Raw genomic sequence first — 15,719 nt, 5'->3', positions numbered from 1 at the left:
AAGGGGAAGCTCATCTGTGATATGCAATCACATGTGAAAGCATTTCAAGTAAAATTAGGCCTCCTCATCAAACAAGTGAAGGAGGAAAATTTCTGCCATCTCCCCACAACTCAAAATCTGTTAGCAGAAAAACCATTGGTTGCATTCCCAAACAAAATGTGTGGACTCACGGGAAAGGTTGTAAAAGGAGTTCCAATTTAGATTTAAAGAGCTTCATCTCCATGAACAGGACATACAGCTTTTCCGCAACCCATTTTCTATTGACATTGAAAATGTGGATACGATTTACTAAATGGAACTGGTTGAACTGCAGAATTGTGACTCTCTGAAAGACGCATTCAAGTCAAGCAGCCTTCCTAATTTCTATGCATCTCTCCCCTCTGAGACATACCCTAATCTCAGGAACCATGCACTCAAAATGGCAACCATCTTTGGCAGCACTTATGTCTGTGAGCAGATTTTTTCCAGAATGAAACATCTGAAATCTCCAACCAGATCTAGATTAACTGATGCACACTTGCATCACTTGTTACAACTAGCAGTGACAAATACGGAACTGGACATTGACCATCTCATTAGCCAAAAGCAGGCCCATAGTTCCCATTGAAATACTGGTAAGTTTGTTGATTTAAATTACTTATTCTTCATTTTAAATATTGTATTTGTTCCCGTTTTGGTTTTTTACTTCAAAATAAGATATGTGCAGTGTGCATAGGAATTTGTTCATAGTTTGTTTGTTTTTTAACTATAGTCCGGCCCTCCAATGGTCTGAGGGACAGTGAACTGGTCCCGTTTAAAAAGTTTGAGGACCCCTGCTCTAAATGCTTCCTAACCTTCTTCTCTATTCCTACACCATCTGGCTGTGCCAGTCCACTTTACTCTCACACCTGAGCAGATGGTGGCATAGCATCAGCTTTCCCTTTGCCTTTACTTCTCCCTGAGTCATCAAGTCAACCTGGGGCTCTGGCACAATTGCAGCAGGATTGTCCGCCTCCCAGGAGAATCTCTGTAACACTCTGAATTGGAAGCTGGACTTGGTAGAGTAGAAAGTGCAATAGGCAGGGCAACAAGTGGAGCTAGCTGTTGGTCAGTGGCATCACATGCTGTCAACTGTGAACTCAACATCTCCTACTCCTTTAAAAGACTACGCCTGTGGCTCAAGGGGTAGGGCGCCGGTCCCATATGCCGGAGGTGGCGGGTTCAAACCCAGCCCCGGCCAAAAAAAAAACCTACCTTCAGTGCTGTGCTGCTAGAATTCAAAACAAGTACAGCCACATCCTCAACGACATGTTTATATTCTCTTATATTTTATCCCCTGTTTTCATGTGCCCACTTCTACCTGCCACTTTCCCACTGCTGTCCCCACCCCCAAACACAAAAGTACCACAATCTGAAGTTTTACTCACTGTTAGTGAGGCTTCCCTTTTCATCGAACAATGAAACCTAGAGCTTAAAGTCAAATTAGTTCCAAAACTAGGAAGTATCCAAATCTAAATAAAGATCTTGAAGGTATCCAGATGTACACTTCACAATGTTCACTTGTATCCCAATCATTTCCTTTTTCTCTTATTTAATCCAAAATTTCTCAAGGCTAAATTAGTCTTTAAATCTAGACATTATAGATTAAATAGGCTTCTGCAGATGTAGTATAAAATCATACCCCAATGACAAGAATGTTCTTAAGAAAAAAAAATGCATTACAAAAACCAAAAAAACTAATGTCAATTTGGTTGTTTTTAATGAAATATTTGCATATTTTTATAAACTTTAAAAAGCAGTTAACTGTCATATGCAACTTTTATTCTCAAGGCAAATGTAAGAATTATTCTTTTGGGGGAGGTGAGGAAAATGAGTTTCAGAAATAACAAGGTCATACACCCATTAAGTGTTAGAGAAGGCATCAAACTTTAATTCTGAGGTCTATTTCTTAACTTTGCCTGTTCAAAATACAAAATATTCATCCCAGCTGCAGATTCAGTCTTAAATTCCCAAGAATCTGGGGTGGGGTGGGGAAGGGTGTTTTCACACAAACTTTACCATACTCATTAAAATTCCAAATTTTAATTTCTAGCATGAAGTTTCTGGTGTCGAATAAGTGCTGAACTGTGCCTAAAGGATTTCTCACATTGAACACACTCATAAGGTCTTTCTCCAGTATGAATCCTGTAGTGCTCACTAAGGTGTGCTTGCTTGCGGAAAGTTTTTTCACACTCACTGCACTTAAAGAGTTTCTCTCCAGTGTGAGTCCTTTCATGTTCAACAAGGGAAGAGCTCTGAGCAAAGGCTTTGCCACATGCAGCACACGTGTAGGGCTTCTCTCCTGAGTGAACTCTCTGATGCTGCATGAGGCAAGCACTCTGATTAAAGGCCTTCCCGCATTCTTTACACTTATAAGGTTTATCTCCAGAATGACTTCTCTGATGACGAGTGAGGCATACACTCTGACTGAAGGCTTTGCCACATTCTGTACATTTATAAGGTCTCTCTCCAGTATGAATTCGCTGGTGTTTAATAAGGGATGGGTTCTGACAAAAGGCTTTTCCACATTCATTGCATTTATAGGGTTTCTCTCCCGTATGAATTCTCAGATGCTGGACAAGGATTGCTTTTGTTTGAAAGGCTTTCTCACATTCATGACATTTAAATGGTTTCTCCCCTGTATGAATTCTTAGATGTTGAGTAAGATTTGACTGTTTACGGAAACAAGTTCCACATTCACTGCATACATAGGGCTTCTCTCCTCTGTGAATCCTCTGATGCTGGGTAAGAGATGATCTTTGTGTAAAGAATTTTCCACATTCACCACATTTTGAAGGTGTCTTCTGTATGTAAACTCTCCGATGTTTCATTTGGAGTGAAATCTGGCTGGAACTCATGCTGCTTGTAACACACTAAAGGAGCTTCTGTACTTACAAGGTATTTTCAAAAAGATGACTATCATTAAAGTAACAATGTTCTCCTGGAAAAGGCTTGCATGTGTGTGTGACTACAAGTGCACATGTTTGTGCTATCCTCTTGGTAACTCTGCAGAAGAACTTCCACTCCTATTCCTTGTGCAGCTTGCATTTTTAACTTTTCCAAAAGTGAACCCCTGACGATCAGCCTCTCTGAAGAAAGAGATTTAAATAGTGACAGGTCTTAGGAATTCTATAAAATTCTTTATTGTGGCTTATTCTGAAATAATCAAATACTAAAACCTAATCCAGGTAATCTGAGATCATCCATATTTGCATCCATAATGATAAACAACAGGAAAATGTGAAGAAAGTAAGTATAACAGACTTGGGTAATTTAAGTGTTAGGAAAATTTACTATCCACCTATAACCTCTATTCCTCAAAAAGTATGTGAATAGTAATTACATTTACTTAAATTGCCTGTAAGCATTGTCTTGGCAGACTGGTGATAATTGAAGGCTCCCTTCCAAGATTTCAAAGGTGATCCAGGCTGTAACTTCCACTAGACCCATTTCACCAAACCTTCCTTATTCGGTCACTTTGATGGGTAACTCTCTGGACCCCTTTTTCTCTAAAATATTCAGCATCTATAGCTCTCCACCCCACCCCCAGTTCCAACTGGAGAATCTATAGGTTTGAAAACTCCAGTTCTGCTTACTGAATGAAAATAAGGTATCAGTATTTGGTTTCTGAAAAATAAGTTAGAAGTGGTCCTTAGGGAGAAGTGTTCACTGGACAGTAACTTAACTTTAGCATCATAGTCCAGGATCTGGCTCTCATCATTGTAGATAAAGAAATGCTTCAGAATCTGAAGTATACTAATCAAATGTTCAAAAGGTATGATACAGAAAACAAATTCGCTTTGCTAATTAACAATGAAAATTTTTTGTGCTCTATGTCCAGCTGATTAACACTTTCTCTTCACTTCAGAAAAACCAAATCATTGTCATCAGGACACTCCTTGAGAAGCAAAGACTTGGAGAAAGACAGGACTATTGTAATAGTAATGGCATCAAACTTTCAAACTCTGATGCCCTGAATAGGATACACAGAATCATAGACATTCTTTTTTTTTTTTTTTGTAGAGACAGAGTCTCACTGTACTGCCCTCGGGTAGAGTGCCGTGGCGTCACACGGCTCACAGCAACCTCTAACTCTTGGGCTTACGCGATTCTCTTGCCTCAATCTCCCGAGCAGCTGGGACTACAGGTGCCGGCCACAACGCTCGGCTATTTTTTTTGTTGCAGTTTGGCCGGGGCTGGGCTGGGCTTGAACCTGCCACCCTCGGCATATGGGGCTGACACCCTACTCACTGAGCCACAGGCGCCACCCCATCATAGACATTCTTATTTTCTTTCTTTCAGCCTCCCGAGTAGCTGGGACTACAGGCATTCTTATTTTCTTTTTTTTCAGCCTCCCGAGTAGCTGGGACTACAGGCGCCCGCCACAACGCCCAGCTATTTTGTTGTTGTTGTTGTTGTTGTTGTTGTTGCAGTTTGGCCGGGGCTGGGTTTGAACCCGCCACCCTTGGCATATGGGGCCGGCGCCCTACTCACTGAGCCACAGGTGCCACTGACATTCTTATTTTCTGAGGTCCCTTTTTTTATCTTACTTTCCTAATCATACAAGTTACACATGAATATCCCCACTTTAAAATATTTAGATAATATAGACATATATAGGATAGAACAGTCACTGTTATAGCTAGCATCACCTCACCCTACGAACACAAATTCGTTCCCTTTCCCAGAGATGTTCATCATCAAGTTTGAAGTATGATCTTTCAAGTCCTTTTTTCTACAAAATTTTCTGCACACAGTCGTTATATAAATGCAATTGTTCTATAGGTTCTGCTATGTAATTTACTTTTTTTCCACCAAAGAATGTTTCTTTTTCTTTCTTTTTTTTTTTTCTTTGAGACAGAGTGTCATTAAGTCACCCTCAAACTCTTGGGCTTAAGCGATTCTCTTGCCTCGGCCTCCCAAGTAGCTGGGACTACAGATGACCGCCACAATGCCCAGCTATTTTTGGTTGTAGTTGTCATTGTTGTTTAGCAGGTCCAGGCCGGGCTTGAACCCACCAGTCCCAGTGCATGTGGCCAGTGCCCTATTCATTGAGCTACAGGCGCCGAGCCTGAAGAATGTTTCTTAGAGATCATTTTGTGTTGGTATATATGAATCTACTGGGGCTGAGACTCGGCTGGTACACACTAGTATATCTGCACCAATTGTTTATAGCCAGAGACTGACAAGATGGTCAATGCCTGTACCCACACTGGTTGTTAAATATATTAGCTATCTTGCCTATACTTATCTCTTTATCTGCTGAACTGACTTCCAGTATGGATATACTATATACAAAAATAAACTCCAATGGTTTAAGCAGCTACATGTAAAACCAAAATTCTAACCACATTTTTATTCCCTTACTCTTATTCTTACTAAATAAAAAAGGTTTTATCATACAAGAGTGCATACTGATTCCATAAAATGATCGGTTAATGCAAAAAGGAAATCATCTGACATCCTTCCACCCACAGGAAATACAATTGGTATTTTGATGAACTTTCTTATAGGTATCTGTCAATGCATATACTTATCTATAGACCCTTATGCATACATATATTACACACACATCCTAGAGTAGACCAAATTCTTCAGAACATAAATAGTCAGGATGTATTCACAACCTATAAACCCAGTTCAACCAGCACCATTTTTACTAAGTTTGATAGACAGCCTGGCTCCATGCTGCCTCTGACAGCCAGTAAGAATGGCAGTTATAATTACTTAAGCTCTTGTTCCAATCAGGGCCAGAGGCCCATTCTATATTCCTTGAGGAAACAATCATATTTTTGCAATGAGTCTTCCAATAATTTACTATTGGTTTTCCTAAATTTGATCACTACACCATTAAGGCATCATATTTAGCAGTTTAATAAGTAGTTTCAAGATGTGCCACCAGATGACTACACAGGAAATACCTAGTTTTACTACAGTTCAAATACATTTTTTTTTTCATTTTAGCAGTGTTTAATGAAAGTTGCATATAAGATTATTTTATTCCTGCATCTTCTCAATTGTTTCTTCCTTGTACTTGCCCTTTTCCTTTCCTACTTGGCGAGATTTGGCTTTTCGTTCAAGGATCTTTTTGCGGTCTTTGTCCAGTTTAAGCCTAGTAATGACCACCTTGCTGGGGTGAATGCCCACGTGGACAGTTGTGCCATTAGCCTTTTCCCGCTGCACCCGCTCAATGTAGATGACATATTTCTTCCTGTAAACCTGGACTACTTTGCCAATCTGCTGACCTTTATAATGCCCCCGGACAACCTGAACTTCATCATCCTTTCGGAAGGGCATGGATCAAACATTGTACTTCTGTCTCAGCTCTTTGGAAAGAGGGGAAGACATAATCTTCCTGCGAATGTGGGAAGGTGCATTGAAATGCCTTTTGCGGTTCTTGCTTCGGTCCGAAGTCACAAAGGGATTGAACTTCATTTTGGCCGCTGCCTCTCCGGCGATGGCCGCAAAAGGGAAGAGAGTTACCTCAAATACATTTTATAAGAAATTGATACAGGGCGGCGCCTGTGGCTCAGTCGGTAGGACGCCGGCCCCATATACCGAGGGTGGCGGGTTCAAACCCGGCCCCGGCCAAACTGCAACCAAAAAATAGCCAGGCGTTGTGGCGGGCGCCTGTGGTCCCAGCTACTTGGGAGGCTGAGGCAAGAGAATCGCTTAGGCCCAGGAGTTGGAGGTTGCTGTGAGCTGTGTGAGGCCACGGCACTCTACCGAGGGCCATAAAGTGAGACTCTGTCTCTACAAAAAAAAAAAAAAAAAAAAAAAGAAATTGATACAGTCTCTGATTTGTCCTATAACCAATTATTCCATAGTCATCTTTCACAGTGCCACTCTCACTGACTTCAGTAAAATGATACCTATTTCTGGATGGCTCTGTATTTTCAGTTGCTAGGTCCAGGTACATTGGTCACTGGGAGATCCCAGTACGGGTCTGTCACTACTTATGAATGAGCACCCTCATGGTAACCAATTCTGGACTCTTAAGCTATATTTCACTTACTCAGAGACAAGCTGTTAGGAGCACAAGTGATGTTGGTTTGTCTCCTGGGGGCTCTGCTCTTGTGGAAAGGCAGCCATCTGAGGCACTGAAGAAAGAAAAAGAGCCACCTATAAACTGTCAGCAGACTTCCTTCACACTCTTTATTCAAGGGACTCCACAAACAAGCCATCCCTAACCAAATGACTATTTTAAGTTTAAAGGAAAGAATATCATTATTAACCTAGAAGAATACACCTATGACAAAAGTCAGTGAGGGGACAGACTTTAGGGAGGCATGCTCAAAGAACGAGAGCAGGTGCTCCTAAGAACTAAGCATCAGGGGGTAAAAATTCTTCTATAGGAGATAAGGTTGAAGCCCAGAGGCTCCCCCCACCCCCACAAAGCCTCATGGAAAAGCCACTGACTTCAAAAGTCAAAGACTGTTGGACTAAAGTACAGAGCGTGAGGACAAGGCACAGACCGAACTAAGAAGTCTGAATTCTAATATTGGCTCTGCTACTAACTTATTCAATGACTTGAAGCAAATCATAGGATCTCATCCAATGTGAAATGAAAGTGAAAAGGAAAATGGTATCTAAAGCTTCTCCCAGTATTCTTCTTCTGTGATTCCTTGATTCTAAAACCAGATGGGAAAAGAGCAAACATCTCAAGTCAAGCCCTCCCAGTTCATCTTTGATTGAGGCTGTTTATTTACTTTTAGTACTGGACCATGCAGTCAGGTGAGAAGCTCTTGTTAAGAACAGGCTGAGTCAACACCAGGGAAGCTTCTTGTCAAATAGTGTCTCGCAATCTGAAATGGAAGAATTTCTGGAAAATAATGATTGTCTCTGTATGATGCAGAATCTCCACAAACAGGGATTGGTCATAAGAAGTTACAGACTCCTCATAAGCGAAAGGTTTTAAGAGCCCTGGCTTCTAATTCATCTCAGTCCACCAGCACCTCTTAGCTAATACTGAACAAATTATTCAATCATTTTCAAGCTTTGGGTGAAAATTTAATATTCACCTTGAATGTGAACCACCACACCTCCTCCTTGTGGAAAAATTTTGACTTTTCCAAGGCACTTTCTGTTTTACACTTTTTTTTTTCCAGATAGTCTAACCCTGTCACCTTGGGTAAAGTACCATCATCATAGTTCACAGCAACCTCAAACTCTTGGAGTCAAGCCATTCTCTTCCTTAAGCCTCCCAGGTAGGTGGGACTAGAGGCACCACCACAACACCCAGCTAGTTTTGTTTTTATTTTTTAGTAGATTCAGGGTCTCCATCTTGCTCAGGCTGGTCTCAAATTCCTGAGCTCTGGCAATCCACCCGCCTCAGCCTCCCAGAGAGTTAGGATTACAGGCGTGAGCCACCGCACCCTGCCCTCTTCTATATTCTTCGAAAATTTTATACATGTTTCTCCTGTAGCACTTTCTACTCTGATACCTTGATTACACTGTCTTCCTCCACTAAACTATAAGACAAGACATGGGCTCTGGGGCTAGGAATCTGGGGGTTGGAATCCCCATACCACCATTATTAGCTAAGTGATCTTGGGCAAGTTACTTAACCTTTCTGTGCTCCAGCTTTTTCAATTGTTAACAATAACTACTTCAGGCTCGGCAACCGTGGCACAGTGGTTACGACGCCAGCCACATACACCAAGGCAGGCAGGTTTGAACCTGGTTTGAGCCTGCTAAACAACGACAACTGCAACAAAATATAGCCAGGCGCTGTGGCTGGCGCCTATAGTCCCAGCTACTTGGGAGGCTGAGGCAAGAGAATCGCTTAAGACCAAGAGTTTGAGGTTGCTGTGAGCTATGACACCATGGCACTCTACCGAGGTCCACGTAGTGAGACTCTGTCTCAAAAAAAAAAAAAAAAAAACTGGCTCGGCACCTGTAGCTCAAGTAGCTAAGGCGCCAGCCACATAAACCAGAGCTGGTGGGTTCAAATCCAGCCCTGGTCCACCGAACATCAATGACAACTACAACCAAAAAATAGCCGGGTGTTGTGGCAGGCGCCTGTAGTCCCAGCTACTTGGGAGGCTGAGGCAAGAGAATAGCTTAAGCCCAAGAGTTTGAAGTTGCTGTGAGCTGTGATGCCATGGCACTCTACCCAGAGCTTGAGGCTCTGCCTCAAAAAAAAAAAAAAAAAAACAATAACTAGGGCTCAGCGCCTGTGGCTCAGATGGCTAAGGCACCAGCCACATATACCTGAGCTGGTGGGTTCGAATCCAGCCCGGGCCCACCAAACAATGATGGCTGCAACAACAACAACAAAAAAACAATAACTACTTCATAGTGTTGTGGTGATGAGTAAATAAGTTAATACATGCAAAGCATTTAGAAGACTGCCAGCTAACAATCAATCAAAAATAGCGTCTGCTGTTAAATAATATTAATGTCAATCATGTAGGCTGTGACTTCATACAATACTTATTTTGTTGCTCTTACAGAAGAAAAAGTACTTAATGAAATGAGGGAAGTAACTCTTCCATATAGTCATTCGACTCATATAACTCTGTGAAGAGTCAAAGCAAGGAAGAGTATTCACTTCAGGAAATCTGAAAGTTGAAGCTCTCAGAAGTTGGCTGACACGCTCGAGTATATACGGACCAAACTAGGTCCCCCCCATCCCACCCCAACCCCCACTCCCAGCCCAGTGCTCTCCAAAAACCTTTCCTGACTCTGCGTGGCAACCTTGCCTCAGACTCCGGGCCTCCGCTCCAACACCTCTGGGGAAGGAAGCTGCAGTCGGCCAGGCCCCGGGTCGGAGGGAGGAGCTGCTTTAGACTCCGCCGCAGTTGCTCACCAGGTACTCCTGCACGCCTGGGCGGCAATTCGGTCCCTTGGCGCTCCCAGCGCTCCTGGGCGGCGTGGCGTCACCAGTCCGCGCCAACAAGCACTACCATTTCCTCTTTAGGAAGGCAGGAGCCACCTTATCTCGGTGGTTCGCCCCAGCCTCTGCTTGGCGGGCTGCTTTGCTTCTTCCGGGAGTGCCGACCCCGGAAACAGCTCGCAAACCCACCTGAACACACTTGTTCTTTGTATAAGGAAGCTGAACGGACGTAGAGGAAGGGCTGACCACAGGAGCTCTTACTGTGTGTCATCTGCATCCCCGCCACATTTATCTTCCTACGTCACTATTCGGAGATTCTCGAGGTTTTCAGAAAAGCTGTCTTCAAACTTTTTCACACATATTGTCACCGCAAGAAAATCGACCTTGTCGCTGAAACCTCATACATCTTACAGATTCAGGGTCTTTGTTTAACAAATAGCAAAAAGAATAAGAGCTCTGCTTTGGGCTTAAACCCCATTCTCGGTGTGTGAACTTGGGCAAGACGCTTTAATGTGCTTTACTGTACCTGCTTCCTCTCTTATCAAACTGATATTAATGATACCAACTTTCATAAAGATGTGAAGATTAAATGAGGTTAATACATGTAAATTACTAGGAACGTCTTGCACTTTAAAAATATTCAGTAAATGTTAAATCTGTTCTCATCTCAGCTCCAGTCCCTATTGCTGCCTTGGCTTCGTGACTTTCCAGCCTTCAAAGTAGTACCCACGTCCGCTTTCTGCTAACCTTCATTTAGGAAATATTTCCACATATGGCTCAAACTGCCAGGTGTATTGGGGGGATATAAGCACGGGTAGCAGAACAATGATTGACTTCCGGCCTTCTTCCTGATCTGCAAACACAGGACAATGGGGCTGTACGCTTACCATCGCATTCCTAGTGTGCAGCACATCGTAGGCATTCAGTAAAAACGTGGTGAAAAAATGAATGCCATACAGCACATAAATCATCTGCTCAAACTAATTGGTCGTTTTCCACAAATAGAGTCCCTTTAAGGGACTGAAATCAGGAGTGAAAGTGCCATAGACTGAGGCCATTACTAACCATCTTCAGATAAAAAAGGGACCTTTGTGAAACTGTCAGTTGACGTGAACTATCCTTACTTACCAAGTATCACATTCTCAGCAATTCTTTGGAATAAAGTAACAAATTCTGCCCCAGCCCCAGGACATCTGACAGGCCAGAGAACCTACGCCTAATTATTCTCACCTACTTTATAGGTTTCAAATATTCTTTAAATCAGCAGGATTTACTGTGTGGAAATTAAGTCTGGAACATGGGCTACCCTAGGTAGAGCAGTTAACTAGAAGCACTTAACTTGAGGCTTAACAGCAATTTAAGCAAATGAAGGCTGACCTTCCTTCAATGAGTGAAGTGGAAAATGGGCAGTAAAGATGGCCACCAAATTCCATAAAACAAAAATGACCTTAGCCCTGTTGTGGACAGTGGATGAAGGGAATTGAGACTGGCGTCCCCTAAGGTTAAGGTTAGTTTTCTACATTATGTAGGAAGTGGGCTCAAAATGCAAAATCAACTTATTTCTCATCTTCACTTACACCCAGGCAAGTCTGATACTATACAGGCAAAAAGCCTCTTGTTCTCAAGATGAGAAGAAGAGATGGTTGAACGCTTAAGTGGTCAATTATAAGAGACTAAGTGAATTAAATGTAAGGACATTACAGTTTTGTTTTGTTTTTTGAGACAGAGCCTCAAGCTATCACCCTGGATAGAGTGCTGTGGCATCACACCTCACAGCAACCTCTAACTCCTGGGCTCAAGCGATTCTCCTGCCTCAGCCTCCCAAGTAGCTGGGACTACAGACACCCGCCACAACGCCCAGCTATTTTTTGGTTGTAGCCGTCGTTGTTTGGCAGGCCCGTGCTGGATTCGAACCGGCCTGCTCAGATATATGTGGCTGGCACCTTAGCCGCTTAAGCCACAAGCTCTGAGCCAAGACATTACAGTTTAAACTTCCCCTAATGCTTTCTGGTTGTATGGCCTTGGGCAACTACAATCACCTGTTTTCTCTTTTGTTGTTTTGAGGACCTGATGTGACTTCATCCCAATGAGTCCTTCTAAACTCAAGAGTTAAATTTCTTCCACTTTGGGATTTTTAAGCTCCATGTGATCTCGTCAGGACAGCATTACTCTTCAGTTACTGCCTATCTTATTTCATGGATATTCCAGTGGATATATGTGTATCTCTGAACTGAAAGTACTTTATTACTGATGAGACTTTAAAATGCATAATTTATAAAACTTCGTTAGCCACAAAGTATTACTTTCTCTTTTGGGATCCTTTGTTTAATATAACTACACACTCTGTATCTTGAGGGAAGGTTCAGAATTCTTGCTCCTGGCAAACACTTCACAGAAACACTCACTAGGCCTCCTTTCTGCTGGCACTTGGAAGCCTAAGTCACAACCTGCAAGCTAGAATGTTTGACCCAATATTTGAGCACCTACTAAGTACCAGGTACTAAAGACATAAAGATCAATAAATGCCACTTTGCTTCAAATTGGGCTTGGTGGTGCATGCCTACAGTCCCAGTTAATCAGAAGGCTAAAGTGGGTGCATCACTTGAGCCCAGGCCAGCCTGTACAACATAGTAAGACCCCATAAATGATAATAAAAAATAAAACAAAACATATCCAATTCCTCCTGCTCTGGTAGAGCTGAAAGTTTAGTGAAAAGAGAGATTTATAAATAAACCCTTATAATGTAACATGTAAAATGATGAAAAATACAAAATATAATTTTAAATAATACATGAGGTTGGGTCAAGTATGGTGGCTCATGCTTGTAATCCTAGATCTTTGGGAGGTCACGGAAGGAGGATTGCTTAAGGCCAGGAATTCAAGACCCATCTGAGCACATGGTGAGATCTCATCTCTGCAAAATAATAGAAAAATTAGCCAGGTGTAGTGGTACGTGCCTATAGTCCCAAATACTTGGGAGGCTAGGGCAGGAGTTGAGCCAAGGAGTTTGAGGTTGTAGTGAGCTATGATGTTGCCACCACACTCTAGCCTGGGCAATGGAGCAAGACTCTGTCTCAAAAAAAAAAAAAAAAATACATGGGGTTAGAGACAGCTGTAAAATGTTGTCTGAACACATTCATAAATGACAAATGGGAATTTTCCAGTTAAGCAAAAACAGGGAAGAACCGAGACAACAGAATAGAATGTGCAAAGGTGTCAAGGAGTCCAATGGTCATACTGTGTACTCACAAGAATTTGCACTAGAAAATAGCATGTACTAGATAAGGAATGAGGGCTGCTGGTGACAATAAAGGTACGCATGGGCCAGACTGGGGGCCTCAAATGCCTCCTTAAAGGGCCAGGACTTTATTCTAAAAGAGAATAAAGCTGCCAGTTGGGCTTAGATCATCCAGAAGTGTTAAAGATGGCTGAGAGGAACATACTGGAACATTTGTTAGAAAAATTTAAAAATAGTCTAGGAAATAAACTGGGGACTGGACTATAGCAATAGCAGTGGAAATGGCTTCCAGATTTATGAGATAATTTCAACAGGCTATAGTGGTTAGGTGGCTATGAAGATTAAGTTAAAGGCAAGATTCAGGAAGAGGGCATTCATTAAATATGGGGCCACCCTGGAATGCTCAGACTCTTCATAGGCCAACAATTGAAAGTCAGGAGCAGGCGGCGCCTGTGGCTCAAGAAGTAGGGCACCGGTCCCATATGCTGGAGGTGGCGCGTTCAAACCCAGCCCTGGCCAAAAAAAAAGAAAGTCAGGAGCAGGTGTGTGCAAGTGTGAGAAAATGGGGTGAAGGCAGTGGAAAAATAAATTCCTTTCTTTTCTGTTTCTCCAGAAAGTGAAAGATAACCAGACTGTTAGCTTGAGGGTTAACAATGCAGGGTCATAGCCATTCCATTTTAGAAAACCTTTCTTAGCTGGGCATAGTGGCTCACACCTATAATCCCAATGCTTTGGGAGGACAAGAAAGAAGGATCACTTGAGGCCAGCAGTTCAAGATCAGCCTGCACAACAAAGCAAGACCCCATCTCTACAAAAAAATTTAAAAATTATCTGGGGAAGATCAGTTGAGCCCAGAAATTCAAGGTTACAGTAAGTTATGATCTTTGATCATACTTCTGAACTCAAGCCTGGGTAAAAAAGTGAAACTTGTCTTTAAAGAAAGTAAGAAAACCTTTCTCACAAGAATTTCAAGATACCTTTCATCCTTAAGGTTTCCCAATTCTGTAATATCCACTCAAAATTCCAAACATAGCAGTGTATAAATATTTACTATAAATACCTACACACCAGGAAGTTCCTTAAAAAGTTCTGGTGGGCAAAGGTTGATAAAATTATATTAATTCACCAAATAAATATTTACTGAACACTTACTGTGTAGCAGAAATTAATTCTAAAGTGTCATTTTTCACTTAGTAAGTATAAATACATTGAGATTTGCCCTTGATAGAAATGTGTTTTTTCATGAGCATATTTAGAAAGCTTTCAAGGGTTATGTTTACCTATAAGATATTTCCTCAATTATGAATTCCCTGTGACAGGTTTTTAAAACATAATATCCATAGCTAGGGAGGCAAGGTCTTACTTTATTATACAGGCTGGCCTGTGATATTTCTACTACATCTCCATTAATAGCAATTCATGGCACAAATCAATGCTTAAAAGATAATTGCTCTGGAAAAATTGATGATGAGTTCCAAATAATCAAGCATTCCAGAATCAACTTACTTTAGTTGTTTTTAATACTCATGTTTTTTTTTTGTTTTTTTTTTTGTTTTTTTTTGTGGAGACAGAGTCTCACTTTATCGCCCTCAGTAGAGTGCCATGGCATCACACAGCTCACAGCAACCTCCAACTCCTGGGCTAAAGCGATTCTCTTGCCTCAGCCTCCTGAGTAGCTGGGACTACAGGCGCCCGCCACAACGCCCAGCTATTTTTTGGTTGCAGTTCAGCCGGGGCCAGGTTTGAACCCGCCACCCTCGGTATATGGGGCCAGCGCCTTACTGACTGAGCCACAGGCGCCACCCAATAGTCATGTTTTTAAAAATAGATAAGCTTCGGAGCTTACAAACTATTTTAAGCACCAGTGAAAACCTATTCTCAATCTTCTGAACTCAATTTATGGATAGCAGTTAAGAAAATGAAAGGGATTGTGGAAATAAAGGGAAAACTGTGTTGTTTCTTTCAAAAAATAAAATACCAACACGGGAAAAATGCAATTTTGATTTCTCAAGGAATTGAAAAAGAGGATATTCTCTTTAGAGCTCTTTCCAAAGTCATTCCATGACAAATGTCAACACTCTCTAAAGGAGAGTGACTACTTCAGTAATCACTACTACTACTTCAGTAGCCCCAAACTCCAGCCAATCTAACGGTTATCCTCTATCTGACCCTGTCCTCCTTCATCGATAATTCTTTCTCCCACAGGCCAACAAACTTAAGTTCCATTCTGTTAGGACACTATTAGTCCTAGTGGGCCCTCTCCCCTGACTGCTGTTAACTAGTGGCCCAGGCAAATTTACAAGAGACTGGTGTGCACCTTAGACCAGATAGGAATGTGTAGGTGACTTGCTCAGTAACATACAGGCTCCCTGCTCTGAGGCCTCATAAAACCAACACAGATGACTGCTTTCTTGGGTAAACCAGTATTCTTCTGGGACAGAGATTGGATTGGGTCTTCTAGTCCCAGGCTCTCTCAGATCTGGCTGCCTACCCAGAAACTGGCATCATGGAGTCTCTATTGACCTCCTATTTCTTTCTTACCCCAAGTATCACCAAAGCCCAAAAGGATAGGAAACATCTTTGCCCTTCACCAGCACATCTGTAGAGATAAGACCAGTTCTTACC

At 42.0% G+C, this 15,719-nt stretch overlaps 2 protein-coding genes and 1 pseudogene across 3 annotated transcripts in view; 1 reads left to right on the top strand and 2 right to left on the bottom strand.

Moving 5' to 3' along the window:
• KIAA1143 (KIAA1143 ortholog) overlaps positions 1-15,719 on the top strand; it is a 47,094-nt gene that overhangs the window by 31,058 nt on the left and 317 nt on the right. The window lies entirely within an intron of this gene.
• On the bottom strand, positions 1,784-2,880 carry ZNF501 (zinc finger protein 501). Its single transcript, XM_053599431.1, has one exon. The coding sequence runs from the start codon at positions 2,874-2,876 to the stop codon at positions 2,061-2,063; it is 816 nt and encodes a 271-aa protein (XP_053455406.1). The 5' UTR covers positions 2,877-2,880; the 3' UTR covers positions 1,784-2,060.
• LOC128591736 (60S ribosomal protein L26-like) lies at positions 5,984-6,511 on the bottom strand (annotated as a pseudogene). Its single transcript, XR_008381639.1, has one exon. The product of XR_008381639.1 is annotated as a 60S ribosomal protein L26-like (transcript).

The sequence above is a fragment of the Nycticebus coucang genome, chromosome 8, assembly GCF_027406575.1.
Source record: "Nycticebus coucang isolate mNycCou1 chromosome 8, mNycCou1.pri, whole genome shotgun sequence".
NCBI classification, from domain to species: Eukaryota; Metazoa; Chordata; class Mammalia; order Primates; family Lorisidae; genus Nycticebus; species Nycticebus coucang.
Note: the sequence above shows the minus strand (reverse complement) of the source record. Positions and strands in the feature narration are given on the sequence as shown.